This window comes from Scyliorhinus canicula, chromosome 17 (assembly GCF_902713615.1).
Source record: "Scyliorhinus canicula chromosome 17, sScyCan1.1, whole genome shotgun sequence".
Classification (NCBI taxonomy): Eukaryota; Metazoa; Chordata; class Chondrichthyes; order Carcharhiniformes; family Scyliorhinidae; genus Scyliorhinus; species Scyliorhinus canicula.
In genome coordinates, this window is record NC_052162.1 from 26,574,276 (window position 1) to 26,590,859 (window position 16,584).

Below are 16,584 nucleotides of genomic sequence, written 5' to 3' on the forward strand. Positions count from 1 at the left end.
CCACACTGTAGCGAATCTTTCCCTCGTTTGAGGATGAGAGATCAAAGCCTGTGACATTGTTGGGGGGATGGTCCCTCTCTCTTTGGCCTCATTAAAGGTCCTTAGCAGGAGTGGGCTCAGCAGCTCTGAAAATTTCTTGTAGAATTCTACAGAATAGCCGTCCGGCCCGGGGCCTTGCGCGACTGCATGTTCCCTAGACCCTTTACAATCACCTCCAGCTCTACCGGGACCCCAGTCCCTCCACCAGATCCTCTTCCACCTTTGGAAACCTCAATTGGTCCATGAATTTCTTCATCCCCTTCCTCTCCAGCCAGGGGCTCTGACTCATACAATCCGTAAAACGCCGTAAAACGCCCTAAAGACTTTATTCACTCCCTCTGGATCCATGACCGTGTTGCCCTCCTTATCACACACTTCCTCAATTTCCCTGGCCGCCTCCCTCTTGCGAAGTTGGTGCACCAGTATTCTACTCGCTTTCTCCCCGTATTCGTAGACAGCCCCTCTAGCCTTCCTCAGCTGTGCTACCGCTTTCCCTGTTGTCAACCGGTCAAAATCCACCTGCAGTCTCCGGCGCTCTTTCAGTAGCCCCGTCTCGGCGGTCTCCGCGTAACTCCTATCTACTCTGAGTATCTCCTCAACTAGCCTCTCTCTCTCCGCTCTTTCTTTCTTCTCCCTATGGGATCTGATAGAGATCAGATCCCCTCTAATAACAGCCTTCAGGGCCTCCCACACAGTGGACGCCGTTACCTGCCCCATGCCATTAGTTTCCAAGTAATTTTTAATGCTCTTCCTTATCCGCCCACAAACCTCGTTGTCTGCTAGCAGCCCCACATCAAGCCTCCATAGTGGGGGCTGACCTCTCTCCTCCCCAAGACACAAATCCACCCAGTGCGGAGCATGGTCGGAGACTGCAATGGCAGAGTATTTCATCCCCTCCACCCTAGGGGTCAACGCCCTGCTCATCACAAAGAAATGTGTGTGTGAATAAACTTTGTGGACGTGGGTAAAAAAAGAGAACTCCTTCGCCCTTGGCCGGGTGAATCCCCATGGGTCTACCCCCCTAACCTGTTCCATGAATCCTCGCAGTTCTTTAGCCGCTGCTGGTCACTTTCCCGACCTGGGGTTTGACCAGCCCAATACAGGGTCGATGACTGTGTTAAAGTCACCCCCCATGATCAGATTGAGTGAGTCTAAGTGTGGAATTTTATACAACATGCGCCTCATGAATTCCACGTCATCCCAGTTCAGGGCATAAACGTTCACTAGCACCACCCGAAGCCCCTGCAGCTTCCCGCTAACCATTATGTATCTGCCCCCTTTGTCAGCCACAATACTCCCTGCCTCAAAAGCCACCCGTTTGCTGACCAGGATTGCTACTCCTCTCGTCTTTGAAACCAGCCCCGAATGAAACACCTGGCCCACCCACCCTTATCTCAGTCTTGTTTGATCCGCAAGTTTTAGGTGCGCCTCCTGTAACATGGCTATGTTTGCCTTTAACCCCTTTAGGTGCGAGAACACGCGAGCCCTCTTGACCAGCCCATTTAGGCCCCGCACATTCCACGTGATCAGCCTGGATGGGGGAGGGGGGGTTTAAACCCCCCCCCCCCCCACAAACAACAAACCCCAGGCGCAAACACGGCCCTACAAAAGAAACGGCTCAGGCTGTGGGGCCCCTCTCTTCCCTCTGCGGCCGAGCTCCACAAAAGCCGAAAACATGGCCAGAGGAACAGGGAACAAACAAAAATAAGAGGGAACAACATAATGTCACTCCCTCCAGCTATCCAGCAATTAACATCCCCACCAGAGTATCGTCCCAATGTGGCTGTCCTTTAGGTCGAGTCCAACTTTTCTTGCTTGATAAAATTCCACACCTCATCCGGTGTAACAAAGGAATGGTGGAAATCTTGATACGTTACCCAAAGCCTTGCCGGATGCAACAGCCCGAACTTCACCCCTTTGCTGAGGGCCGCTCTAGCACTGTTGAATCCAGCACGCCTCTTGGCCAGTTCTGCTCCCAGGTCCTGGTAAATACAGATTACGCTGTTCTCCCACCTGCTGCTCCGCTCCTTTTTAGCCTATCGCTGGACTCGTTCCTTATCTGAGAAGCGGTGGAACCGTACCACCATAACCGTCAGCGTTTCATTAGCTTTGGGCTTCTTTGCAAGGACTGTGTGCGCCCCATCCAGTTCCAGAGGCCTAGGAAATGCTCCTGCCCCCATCAGGGTCCCCAGCAATGTGGTCACGAATGCACTCGCGTCTGACCCCTCTGCACCCTCAGGTTGGCCCAGAATGCACAGGTTTTGCCTCCTGGACCTGTTTTCAACATCTTCCAGCCTCTCCTGCCATCTCTTATGGAGGGTGGCAAATGCCTCCACCCTGACGGCCAGGCCCAGGATCTGATCTTCATTATCCAAGACCTTTTTCTCAATCTCCTTGATCGCCGTCTTCATTTTTTGAGTCTCAACCATTTTCACCATTGAGGCCTTCATTGGGGCCTGCGTCTCCGTTTTCAGGTCAGCGAAGCAGCTTCTGAAGAACTCCTGTTGTTCCCGTGACCACTGGGCCCACGCTGCCTGATCCGAGCTGGCTGCCATTTTCTGTTCCCGCGCCCGTTCCAGCCACTTCTTGTTTAGCTGCCCTATTCCTGGTCCCCTCCATAAACGGATGTGGGGAGCCTTCTAGCGCCATTTGCCTGCCGATTTTCGTTGAAAAGGGGCCACCAAAGCTCCTTAAAAGGAGTCAATTTGCGACGGGAGCTGCCGATAACGCGACCTACCCATGTATGGCCACCACCGGAAGTCGTATTTTTCTTTGTACATATTGCCATTGTTCAGTTCAGGCAACTGAGACACATGAAAGCCGTACAGCAGTCACAGAAAATCACGAGTTCAATGCCAGCATGAATTATTATATGAAAGATGGTAACTGCCAGGCTGATCAAATCCCAAAGGGAAACTTGGGCAAGCAAGCACAAAGATTTGTAATTTTTATTTTATTATGAGAAGGTACATGTACAGAAGTCAGGAGTCAAAACTTCCAATACCACTTTGGGAGATTTTAAATATTAAAACATTTCTAAGAAAACAAGACACAAAAGCACATTTACACAGTTAAAAACTTAGAATTATAATCATTTTCTACTCAGGCTCATAAATGAATACCTCAAAGGCAATAGAACCTATAGATGCTTAATTTATAAACATTCCAGTATCACTGTAAGGGACGCACTATTGCTGTAGGGAAGTATTTCACAGGGCTTCTCGTTTCCTCTCACTCAAAAATAAAATCCAAGGCTTTATTTCTGCAACAGTCACCTCTCTGGGGTTCTGGAGAAACATCACTTTGCTTGTTTCACAGCTCTCTTAGCACAGCACACTGTAGGATCTCATGTGGCTCTCCCTACCACAACCTTCAATCTTTGCCAAAATATGTTTAAAAAAATCTTTGATCTTTAAATCTACTGGTCTTATCCTCCTTTTGAAAGTTAACTTTCCCTGAATATAAAAATATTTCATGTTTCCCCAATGGCCATTATTTTCGGTAAAATAAACTCATGACTGTTGCCAGTTGTAAATCTGCCTTTTGTCTTTGAAATTCTAAAGCTAAATTCCAATTCCTCACTCATCTCCTAATGCAAATTTCTACTTGTATTAACCTGAAACCCATCTGAGCTTAGTCATCCCTATTTCAAATGTCTTTTACACCTATCCCTTTTGATGATTTCAACCTTGCAGTCTCACTGACTTTAGTTTAAGTAAATTAGACACACCAGACTGCTTCATAGTTATATAACAAATCTAAGAACTGAGGTGTGAGGAAACACCGAGGGGAACTCAGCCTCGAGGGGTGACCTCATTGGTGTACAAGACGGCAAGTACCTCAAGTAGAGGGAGAGTAGCGGTAGCAAAAGCCCTGATATAATTTAAACAACTGGTATGTGATAGCAAAACTACACTCCCAACTGCTGTTTCAACTCCAGTGCCATTTTCCCCCAAGGTTCACAAATGTGTTATCGCCCGTCAGCTATCTCCCCCCCCCCCCCCCCCCATAACTCTCTATTTGAATCTTTCCAATTCTGCTTCAATCTTTTTCAATAGCACAGCACCCCAACCCAAGTGACAAATGACATCTTGTCACTTTGGGAGGATTATGCTTCTTTGCCATTCTACAGCATTTCACAATAACCTCTACTGTTACTTTTAGCCTCTCTTTGATTCCCTTTTCCTTCAACAATTTTCTGATGCTTAGTGATATCAATCACAGGCGCAGGATAAGTTTCCAAGAACAAGACAATTAACAGCCATCTCTATCACTGAACTTCATGCTATCAAACTGGGACAGCTTTGATCCATTACAACCGTAAATCCTTCCCTCTTTCAGGCAAATTTAAAGTGTAGCCAACTGCACCTCCCCCACACCTAATTTACGGTTGCGATTTTACCAAGACCATTCATTGATTTTTTTTTTCAGTGATCTTTTAGTTTTGTATTTATCTGTCAAACGTGGAAATATATTTCAAAATGCATCTTTAAGCCATTTGCCACATTTGAAGATCCTTTGATCATTAAACTATAATTCACTGCCGAGTTCCCCTATCCATTAAGAAATCCTGCAAACCTTAGGTTGAGTGAGGCTTTAAATGGCTTCCTTCCGCAATGTACATTTTCATTAATGGGTGATTCAATATCTTAATAAAACTATAACTGATTATTTGAGGGTATTCTTCAAGCAACCCCAATTTTAAAATCAGCTATACAGATTTAAACGTTGTAAAAGTTGCATCTTGTCCTCACTATTCCCAACTGGCAATTGCATGTAGATTTTGATCAACATTAAATGTTTTCAAAAAAATTCTTTGACAGAAAAACATTTTCATATAAGGCAACGCAAAGTTGTATCACTGAGGAAACACCATTTCTCTACACGACAAATACCTGTAGGTATCCAAATGACTAGAGGTTACCACATATTCAATGGAGAACAGCTAACAGTTCACCTGCATTGTTCTACCACTGCTCATAATCAAAGACTAACACATCAAATGTACCAAGAGGTGAGTGTGGAGGCAGGAACTCCTTGTAATCAGGGAAACAAAGACCCCAGGAAAGTCATACTGTTGAGAGCATAATATTGTTTGTTTGATGCGGAGCAAGTCTCAGGAATGAAAAAAGACATTGATATGAACAGCTCTCCATTCTTTCCAGCATCGAGGGAGAACACTTTTAGTGCTAAGAAACATCCTTGCTATCTACATTGTCACATGACATGTCATTTGGCATTTTCCTACTGTTTGAATCAAAACCGGATAGCTGTAAAAGCTTAAATGGATTCTCTTAGCTTTCAAGTGCTTTTCATTGATTGTGGCACTGATGGACCAGAAATGCATCAATCAATCATATCACTGCTCTTCCAAGTACAAAACACTTTTTTTTTAAATTTAGAGTACCCAATTATTTTTTCAATTAAGGGGCAATTTAGCGTAGCCAATCCACCTACCCTGCACATCTTTGGGTTGTGGGGGCGAAACCCACGCAGACACGGGGAGAATGTGCAAACTCCTCACGGACAGTGACCCAGGGCCGGGATTCGAACCTGGGTCCTCAGCGCCGTAGGCAGCAATGCTAACCACTGTGCCACCGTGCCGCCCCCAAAACATTTTATTAATGCTCAGGAAGGATCATTAAAATTTTGACTAATGGAGAATTCCTCATTGCAAACTACCAATAACAGATTGGAACGATTAGAATTAAACGAGGCATCTAGAGTTTATTACCATAAATAACCACGGAGGCTTTCCTGGATATCTTTCAGAGTCTCATCGGCCTGTGCTATTTTCCAGTGCACAATGGAAAGCTTACTCTAGGACCTAAGGTGGTTGCCGATCCAGATGTACTGATCATCCAGAGAGAGCACCTAAAGAATCTCGATGAAGGTTTAAAAAGATTTAAGGCAGCCGGAGTAAGGCTAAAAAGGGAAAAGTGTACTTTCCAGGCTCATGAAATGATGTACTTGGGGTTTAAGAGCAGATGGCCAAAGGCTGCACCCTATGGAGAAGCTAAAAACAATTAAGGAAGGTCTGGCCCACAAAAATGTCAGAATTGAAATGCTTTTTGGAAATGGTGAATTATTACAGAAGATTTATTCCTAGTCTTCTACAACGTTGGCACCCATACACAAATTGCTCAAGAAGTACCAGAGGTGGTATTGGAGAGAGAGCCTCAGAAAGAAGCCTTTGAACAGGTTAAACAACATTTTACAGTCATCCAGTCACTTTGTTCATTTTGACCCCTCAAAAGAGAGATGATTCTTATCTGTGACACATCACGTTATGGAATCGGAGCGGTTTTATTGCAGAAGATGAAAGATGGCTTTAAGGCCCATCGCCTATGCAGCCTATGCCTTGAAAACTGACCGATGCTGAAAAAAACGTATTCTCAAAATCAAAGAGGGACTAGCTGTAATCTTTGGAGAGCCGACATTTCATCAATAGGTTTATGGACAGCATTTCAGAGTAGTTACTGACCACAAAACCCTGTTAGCCTTTTTTAAGAGGAGGATAAGGCCATTCCTCCTATAGCTTCAGCTAGGTCCAATGCTAGGCTCTATTATTAGTAGACTACGAGTATACTTTTCCACGAAGGCCGGGCGCCCACATATCAAACTTGGACGCCAGTACCACAGGAAATTGTTCGTCCTCTGAACTTTCTAAAAACATTACCTGTGCCAGCACGGCGGATATGGTTGAGGCCTTGAAGGACCCCACATTATCTAGTGATAAGCATATGGTCCTCTATGGCTAGCATTATAATAGGTTTGAGCAATTAGGATCCTTTCAGAAAAGAAGAGTGAAATTGCAAAGATGCCGTATTATGGGGAGCAAGGGTGGTCATTCCCACTCCCACTAGAAAATTATTACTACAGTTATTAAGAGTTAATACTATTATTAAGAGTTACACAGTGCCCATCCTGGACTAACATAGGTGAAGATGCTCACACACAGCTGTGCGTGGTGGCCCAGGACAGATACCAAAATAGAGAATCTGGTCAAACACTGCGACCAATGTCAAATGCAGCAAAAATTGTCTGTGGTCCTAATGGATCCTTGGGAGTGGCTAGGTGGACCATGGTATCGACTACATGTCGAATTTGTGGGCCCATGTTCCTGTTCGTAATAGTGCACTCCCAAGTGGTTGACATACACAAAATGAAGTCCACGATCCAATCAGCAACTGTAGAGAAAATGCAACAGACATTTGCCACCCATGGGTTGTCCGATGTGCTAGTCTCGGTTAATGGGCCTGCATTCACTAGTGAATTTAATGAGAACCAACAGCATTCAACATCTTTGTACTGCTGCCTACCATCCTGCTTAGAAACATAGAAAATAGGAGGAGGCCATTCAGCCCTTCTGCACCATTCATTATCAAAGGAACAAGGAACAAAGAAAAGTACTGCACAGGAACAGACCCTTCGGCCTTCCAAACCTGCGCCGACCAGGTGCCCGTCTAAACTAAAATCTTCTACACTTCTGGGGTCCGTACCCCTCTATTCCCATCTTATTCATGTATTTGTCAAGATGCCCCTTAAACGTCACTATTGTCCCTGTTCCACCACCTCCTCCGATCATCAATCGCGATAGCATAATTCCGCTTTCAGCCCATATCCTTTGATCCTCTCAAGTGTTATATCTAACCACTTCTTGAAAAAATACAATGTTTTGGCCTCAACTATGTCCTGTGGTAACAGATTCCACAGACTCGCCACTCTGGTGAAGAAATGTAACCTAATCTCTGCCCTAAATGGACTAACCAGTATCCTCAGGCTGTGACCCCTGGTTCTGGACACATCCACCATCGGGAACATCTTTCCTGCATCTACCCTGTCAGAATTTTACAGCTTTCCATGAGATCCCCCCATATTCTTCCAAATTCCAGTGAATACAATCTCTCATGCATCAATCCCACCATCCCAGGAATCAGTCTGGTAAACCTTCGCTGCACTCCCTCTAGATCAAGAACATCATGCCTCAGATATGGAGACAGAAACTGCACACAATATTCCATATGTGACTTCACCAACACCCTATATAACTTCAGCAGGGCATCCCTGCTCCTGTACTCGAATCCTCTCGCAATGAAGGCCAGCATACCATTTGCCTTCTTTACTGCCTGCTGTACCTGCATGCTTATCTACAGGTATTGGTGTACGAGGACACCCAGGACTTGTTGCACATTCCCCTCTGGTCATTCAGATAATAGTCTGCCTTCTCGTTTTTGGTACCAAAGTGGATAACCTCAGATTTAATCCAAATTATATTGCATCTGCCATTCATTTGCCCACTTACTCAACTTGTCCAAATCACACTGAAGGTTCTCTGCATCCTCTCCACGGCTCATTCTCCCATACAATTTGGTGTCATCTGGAAATTTGGAGTTATTACATTTTGTTCCCTCATCCAAATCATTAATATATAATGAACAGCTGAGGTCCTAGCACTATTCCTTGCAGTACCCACTAGTCACTGCCTGCCAATTTGAAAAAGTCGCGTTAATTCCTACTCTTTTGTTTCCTGTCTGCCAACGGGTTTTCTATCCACCTGAACACACTACACACTAAACCTAGTCCAAGCACTTGAATTTTACACGCTCATCTTTTGTGGGACTTTGTCAAGTCTTCTGAAAGTCCAAATATAACACATCCAATGGCTCCCCTCATCAACTCTACTAGTTGCATCCTCAACGAATTCCAGTAGATTTGTCAAGCATGATTGCCCCTTTTGGAATCCATGCTGACTCTGTCCAATCCTGCCACTTGTACTCTATTTTCCCCTTCTTAGTCCCTTGGTCCTTCGCTGATGAATTCTAAACTGCTCCGAATGTTGTTTTTCTTGGCCAATTTGTATGCTTTGCCATGGATCGAATACTATCTCTACTTTCCCTTGTAAGCTATGTTTGGCCCTGTGTACGTCAGTGCCAGAAATTAACAAACAATTGTTGCAATTCCACCATGCGCACTTTTAAATGTTTGCCATTGCCCATCAGCCCTTTAAGTAACATTCGCCAATCGATCAAAGCCTCATATCATTGTGGTTTCCTTTACTAAGATTCAGGACCCTGGTCTCTGAATCAATTACTTCACTCACACTCTCCACCTTGATGAAAAATTCTATCACATTATGGTCATTCATCTCCAAGGGGTCTCGCACATGATTCCATTCTCTTTTAACATTTAAAAAAAAAAGAATACCCAATTATTTTTTTCCAATGAAGGGGCAGGGACAATTTAGCGTGGCCAATCCACATAACCTGCACATCTTTGGGTTGTGGGGGTGAAACCCATGCAGACATGGGGAGAATGTGTAAACTCCACACAGACAGTGACCCAGGACCGGGATTCGAACCCAATCCTCAGCGTCGTAGTCCCAGTGCTAACCCTGTGCCACATGCTGCCACTTCCAATGATTCCATTCTCATCACATCCATTATCATCCTGTTCTCTAGTTGGTTCCCCAACGCATTGGTCCATAAAACCAACCCACATACACTCCAGGAATTTCTCCTCCACGGTATGGTGGATAATTTGATTTGCCCAATCTATATGCAGCTTATAATCACCCATAATTACAGATGTTCCTTTAGTGCAATCATCTTTGATTTCCTGTTTAATGCCCTTTTCAACATCACACCATTCCCAAAATCACCACTGCAGTTTGGGGTTTATATACAATGCTCACTAACATTTTCTGCCCCATGGTGTTGGTCAGCTCTACCCATACAGATTCCATATGGCCAGAGCTAATATCCTTTCTTACTATTGCGTTAATTTCCTCTTTAACCAGAACAGCCACTCCACCACCGTTTCCTTTTAGTCTGTCCTTCCTAAACCCTGGACATGGAGCAGCCATGTCTCAATAATCCTGATTAGATCACACCTGTTTACGTCTATTTATGTTATTAGCTCATCCGCTTTATTGCGAATGCTCCATGTGTTAAAGGACAAAGCCTTTAAACTCCTCTTTTTAACATCACTTGTCTCGCTCCCAATCCTTTCCACTGTGGTCCTGTTTGAATCTGGCCCTTGATTTCTCTGCCCATCACTTTTCTTATTTCCCTTTGTCTTTTGTTTTTGTCCTCTGACTCCTTGCATATGTTCCAACCCCCAGCCATGCAAGCAAATACTCCCACTGGGACATAGACTTCAAATGGACTGGCTGAGAGAGCCATCCAAATATTCAAAGCCGTCGTGAAGAAACAAACATGTCATCAGCCTCTCCACAAGCCAGACTGGCTCATTTCCTGATCGCCTATAGAACACCTCAATGTCACCACAGGTGTTACACCAGCCGAGTTACAAATGGACAGTTTTTTGATTTTGGCCGGGTGTGTGGTGGTAAAACAGAATGCACAGAAGAGACATCATGACTCAACAAAAACTGAAACCATTTGAGGTGGACGACTTCATATATGTAAAGAAGTTTGGTGTTAGTCCAAAATTGGATCCCTGGAATGGTCATGGGCAGAACAGGTCAAGTTTGGTATGAAATAGATCTCCACGTTAAAAGGGTGAAGAAACAGCTGGACCATTTGAGAGGAGCACACACAGCCAGTGGGGCAGTCCGCCCATAGTATGCCTGTCAGCATATTGGCACAGATGAAAGTAATGCTGCAGCAAGTTACTCCAAGGAAGAGCCATGTATGTTCCAGTGGGAAGTGGAGACATTATCTGCACGAATGCACCATCGCAAGGCGAGAGTCAACCCATTGAGGTTCAAACAGAATTTACCTCTACTGCTGGTGTACCCACTAGTGAATTCCGATACCCCAAAGGATCAGGAAGTCCCTGGACTGACTTACCTTATAAAGTAAGAAGTCTTACAACACCAGGTTAAAGTCCAACAGGTTTGTTTCAAACACGAGCTTTCGGAGCGCAGCTCCTTCCTCAGGCGAATGGCGAGGTATGTTCCAGAAACATTTATATAGACAAAGTCAGAGATGCTGGACAATGCTTGGAATGCGAGCGTTTGCAGGTAATCAAATCATTACAGATCCAGGGAGAGGGATAATCACAGGTTACAGGGGGTTATCCCTCTCCCTGGATCTGTAATGATTTGATTACCTGCAAATGCTCGCATTCCAAGCATTGTCCAGCATCTCTGACTTTGTCTATATAAATGTTTCAGGAACATACCTCGCCATTCACCTGAGGAAGGAGCTGCGCTCCGAAAGCTCATGTTTGAAACAAACCTGTTGGACTTTAACCTGGTGTTGTAAGACTTCTTACTGTGCTCACCCCAGTCCAACGCCGGCATCTCCACATCATGGTTACCTTATAAAGGACTGTGTTGAGATCCATTTATTGAATAATATTGTAAACAGTTCTACTGTTATTCAAGTGTGTTAAGCAAGAACTTAAAGGGTGAGATTTCTAGATCTAAATCATGGCGTGCAATGCTTAAAGATCAGAAAACACAACGGTGCAGACCATAGGATCAATTTGAATTTGTTACATTTATCAGGGCTCTGTAGTTTTTAGGCTGCCAATTGTCCTGCTACAGTGGATAAATCATTATCACAGAAAAAATACTTTTTCACTCACTATTGTACCAGGTCTCGTGCAATATTTTACATAGTGTACAGCCCTCTAATGGCAGTGAATGCTAATGCAACCAAAACAGCGTGAACAAGGCAGCAAAAACCGTACAGATCACTTTTTTTCAAGCCATGTGCCAAAGAGAGCCTTCAGCTGAGAAATACTGCTAGTGGGACATCCCTGAAAGGAAGTGTTCGCAAATCCTAAATCACTCCTCCTCATCTCACACTCCCTTGTTCATTTTCTTTTGCAAGTCTAACCACCATCTCCATTTCTTTCTAGTTCCTCATTTCTCCCCATCTCACCAGCTGTTTGCAATTCTCCATCTTGTTATTACTTCACTGATACTAACCTTGCTTTCAAATTCAATGTTTTTCATTTTTAATTTACATTCAAATCTGTCTATATCTCTTCCATCTTCCCTACTTCAGTGCATCTCCCCATTAGAACATACAGTGCAGAAGGAGGCCATTCGGCCCATCGTGTCTGCACCAACCCACTTAAGCCCTCACTTCCACCCTATTCCCATAACCCAATAACCCCCTCCTAACCTTTTTGAGCACTAAGGGCAATTTATCATGGCCAATTCACCTAACCTGCATGTCTTCGGACTGTGGGAGGAAACCGGAGCACCCGGAGGAAACCCACGCAGGCACGGGGAGAACGCGCAGACTCCGCACAGACAGTGACCCAGCAGGGAATCGACCTGGGACCCTGGTGCTGTGAAGCCATAGTGCTACCCACTTGTGCTACCGTGCTGCCCACGTGTTTGCGTGGGTTTTGCACCCACAACCCAAAGATGTGCAGGGTAGGTGGATTGGTCATGCTAAATTGCCCTTTAATTGGAAAAAATTAATTAGGTACTCGGCATCTATTCTCGTCTCTCTACCACTGCGGTTTCTACTCTGCGTTTCACATATCCCACCCAACCAATTTATACCTGCCCCCAATTTTGTCTATCTCTATCACGGTTCCTTTGGTCTTTAGCTTCTCCATTTTCAGCTCTCCACCATGTTAGTCTTCCTCTTGTTCAGGACGGATTCCTGGGATTACAGGAGTAACATACAAGAAGAGATTGAGTCGGTTACGGACTACATTCACTGGAGTTCAGAAGAATGAGGGGGATTGCATAGAAACCTATGAAATTCTAACAGGACTTGACAGGGCAGATTCAAGAAAACCTTTCCCAATGGTGGGGGAGTCCAGAACCAGGGGTCACAGCCAGAGGATACAGGCTAGACGATTTAGGACTGAGAAGAGGAGAAATTTCCTCACCCAGAGAGTGTCAAGCCTGTGGAATTCTCTACAACAGAAAGTATGAGGTCGAAACATTGTATGTTTTCAAGTAGTTAGATACGGGGAGGGAGAGGGAGGAGGATGAGAGCGAGAGAGACAGAGAGAGAAGAGGAGAGAACAAGCTATTGAGTTGGATGATCAGCCATGATAATAAACAAATGGAAGAGTAGGCTCAAGGGTTCAAATGGCCTCCTCCTGCTCCCATTTTCTATGCGTCCACTCATTTCTCTACAGTCCCAACTCCCCTCCGGCACCACAACATCCTTGTACACTTCCAATCTTGACCTGCTTGATCCATTCTCACATCTGTTCCCTTCTACCCCATCCTTCTTCTCAGCTTCCCTATTTTCCTACTACTCATTTAAATGGGAATTGCTCAGAATTCCTGGAATCATACAGTAATGTGGCTTCAAAACTGATTGAATGAGACACAAAAAGAGATCACCAACACTATTGCACAAAGTGGCAGTGAAACCCCAGATCAAAATGCTACCATTTGAGAGAATTTGTAAAATATTTGCTGACAAATATTAAGATTCTTAAGGAGGCAAACCTTTGGCAGCACAGGAGTATCTCTCTTCTTCTTCTTTTCTGAATTTGGATCATCCAGCTGATCTGGCTCAAAAGTGTAGAGTTCCGTTAATTCATTCATTGTGAAGTGACGCTCAATCTGTTGCTGGTCAACGACACGGTATGATAGCGACTGCTTCGTTACCTGCCGATCATAAATCTTCTCCTCCATGGTTCCCTGTTTTTAAAAACAATGAAAGTTAGAATTTATGCACGTCCAGACAAGCTTTTCCCCCAATGCCTACACCAACCAATCTCCCTCCATAATGACCAATACATACGTGGCACAATGCACCAGAGGTGAAAAATAGAAAGATTTATTCTCTTTTGACAAAGTGTAGGATTTCCACGACATAACCACATGACGTCAGAAGCTAAATTATGTCCCATTTGCAGCAGACCAAATTGTGAAACAGATTTAATGACTGGAAGGGCAATTTATTGCAGTAAGCATCAAGACTGACTGGCTGAAATTACTCCAAATATCACCATGGAACCAGTTTATGCAAGAGTTAAACAGAAACGTTAATCAGCTGAGCTCCTTTGAATGAGTTTCTCTAGATTTTTTAAAAGGATAAACAAATACTTCTTGGAACAGTAGCTGCTGACTGACTTCTAGTTACAGCCTCTGAATTACATTGGCATTCCTACCTATGGAGTCATCATATTTGTCTTTGTGCCAGTTGCAGCTAGTTCAAAATCAAAGCTGGCTGGCAGATCAGAAGTGCTCAAACCATATACCCTTAAAACCCTTTGAAATACAGTCTTGCCTTCAGCAGTAAATCTGCGAGACAGAGGTGTTTTACTCAAGGGATGAACAGTAGGTTTCATAGTATATATACTTGCTCATGGTGCCCAAAAGCTGGATTAAGCACAACAAAGCAAGATTTTGTTAAGGATTAAGAATCAAACATAAAACTACCACATCACCACAAATACTTAAATAATTTATTTTTCCACCAAGGTGCTGACAACCTTAGGATACACAAAGTGTTCTTGTGTTATTTTCTAAGAGCCATGGCAACTCTACGAGAACTGCAATGAAATTGAAGAATCTCACCATCACATTTTTACAAATCAAAGAATGACCAAAGTATTCTGTCCATGTTGCTCTACTGGAGTACTTGCAATGGATAATGTTGAAGACATTAAGGAGGGAGGGACATTCATAGTTTACTAAACCGGACAGAAAATTACATGTTTATACATTGACGCTTAAGCAGTTTAGTTAACAATGATTTAAATTTGCATCAATTCAGCTCCTGACACCTTGGAAGAATCAAGTAACAAGACACTGGGTAGAACTCAGAAACAGAAGGGGGCAGTCACTATGATGTGTACTACAGCCCTCCCAACAGCTACGGGAAGTTGAAGAATAGATATGTAAGCAGATTCTGGATAGATGTAGAAGTAAGAGTTGTTGTCGTGGGAGACTTTAATTTTCCTCATATTGACTGGAAATCCCTTAGGGCTAGAGGTCCAGATGGTGAGGAATTTGTTAAGTGTGTCCAAGAAGGTTTTTCGGAACAATATGTGGATAGTCCGACTAGAGAGGGGGCTGTACTAGACCTAGTACTAGGGAATGAGACCAGATCATCAAAGTTGCAGTGGGGGAACATGTGGTGAAAAGTGACCACAATTCCCTAAGCTTTCGGAGACTCAGTGTTGTCCTGGGGTTAAGGTGCTAAATTGGGGGAAGGCTAACTACAACCAGATTAGACAGGATTTAGAGGCTGTTGTTTGGGAGAGGCTGCTTGCAGGTAAATCTACATTTGGCACGTGGGAGTCTTTTGAGGAGCAGTTGATGGGAGTGCAGGACAGGCATGTACCAATGAAAAGGAAAGGCAAGATTCAGGAACCGTGGATGACCAGGGAAACTGTGAGTCTAGTCAAAAAGAAAAAAGTATGCTTAGAGGTCTAGGCAACTAAAAACAGATGAAGCATTTGAAGGATACAGGGAAAGTAGTAAAGAGCTCAAATAGAGAGTTCGGAGGGCAAAAAGGGGTCATGAAATGTACTTGGCAAACATGATTAAGGAGAATCCCAACGCATCTTCTACATATATTAAGAAGAAGCGGGTAGCTGGAGAAAGAGTTGGTCCATCCAAGAACAAAAGGAGGGAAATTCTGCATAGAACCAAAGGAAATAGCGAGATTCTTAATAAGTACTTTGCATAGGTATTCACAAAGGAGAGGGACATGTTGATTGGTGGTATCTCAAAGGGTTCTAAACACTTTAGAACAAGTCATTATTACGAGTGAGGAAGTGTTAGGTGTGCTAAAAAGCATTAAGGTAGACAAATCCCCAATTTTTGAGGGAGACAAGAGATGAAATTGCTGGGCCTCTAGCAGAAATCTTTGTGTCCTCATTGGCCACAGGTGAGGTCCCAGAGGATCGCAGGATAGCCAATGTTATCTCGTTATTTAAGAAGGGTAGCAAGGATAACCCAGGTAATTATAGGCCAGTGAGCTTGATTTCAGTGATAGTGAAATTGTTGGAAAAGATTCTCAGAGATAGGATCAGTACTGGGACTTCTGCTGTTTGTAACATATATATATGAACATAGAACATAGATATGACTTAGAAGAAAATGTAGCTGGTCTTATTAGCAAGTTTGTGGATGATACTAAGAGTGCTGGAGTTGAGGATAACGCGCTGAAGATTGTCAGAGAATACAGCAGGATATAGATAGACTACAAAATTGGGTGGAGAAATGGCAGATGGAATGTAACCCGAACAAATGCAAATGTGATGCATTTTGGTATATCCAATTCAGATGGGAGCTATAAAATTAATGGCTGAACCATCAGGAGCACAGATACACACAGATCTGAGCGTACAGGTCCATAGATCCTTAGAAGTGGTAGCACAGGTGAAAATAGTGGTAAAGAAAGCATATGGCATATTTGCCTTCATCGGACAGGCCACAGAGTATAACATTTTGCAAATTATGATAGTTATTTTTTTTAGGGCAATTTTAGCGTAGCCAATCCACCTACCCTGCACATCTTTTGGTTGTGGGAGCGAAACCCATGCAAACATGGGGAGAATGTGCAAACTCCACACGGACAGTGACCCAGAGCCGGTATCGAACCTGGGACCTCGGTGCCGTGCTAACCACTGCGCCAC

The 16,584-nt window shown here is 44.0% G+C and overlaps 1 protein-coding gene across 8 annotated transcripts in view; it reads right to left on the reverse strand.

Annotated features, from left to right (window-relative positions):
* atrx (ATRX chromatin remodeler) overlaps positions 1–16,584 on the reverse strand; it is a 244,313-nt gene that overhangs the window by 39,922 nt on the left and 187,807 nt on the right. For all 8 annotated transcript variants that reach the window (XM_038774481.1, XM_038774479.1, XM_038774480.1 and 5 more), the window contains one exon: positions 13,439–13,633. In XM_038774481.1, coding sequence (XP_038630409.1) covers positions 13,439–13,633 — 195 coding nt within the window. The remainder of the gene's footprint in view (positions 1–13,438; positions 13,634–16,584) is intronic.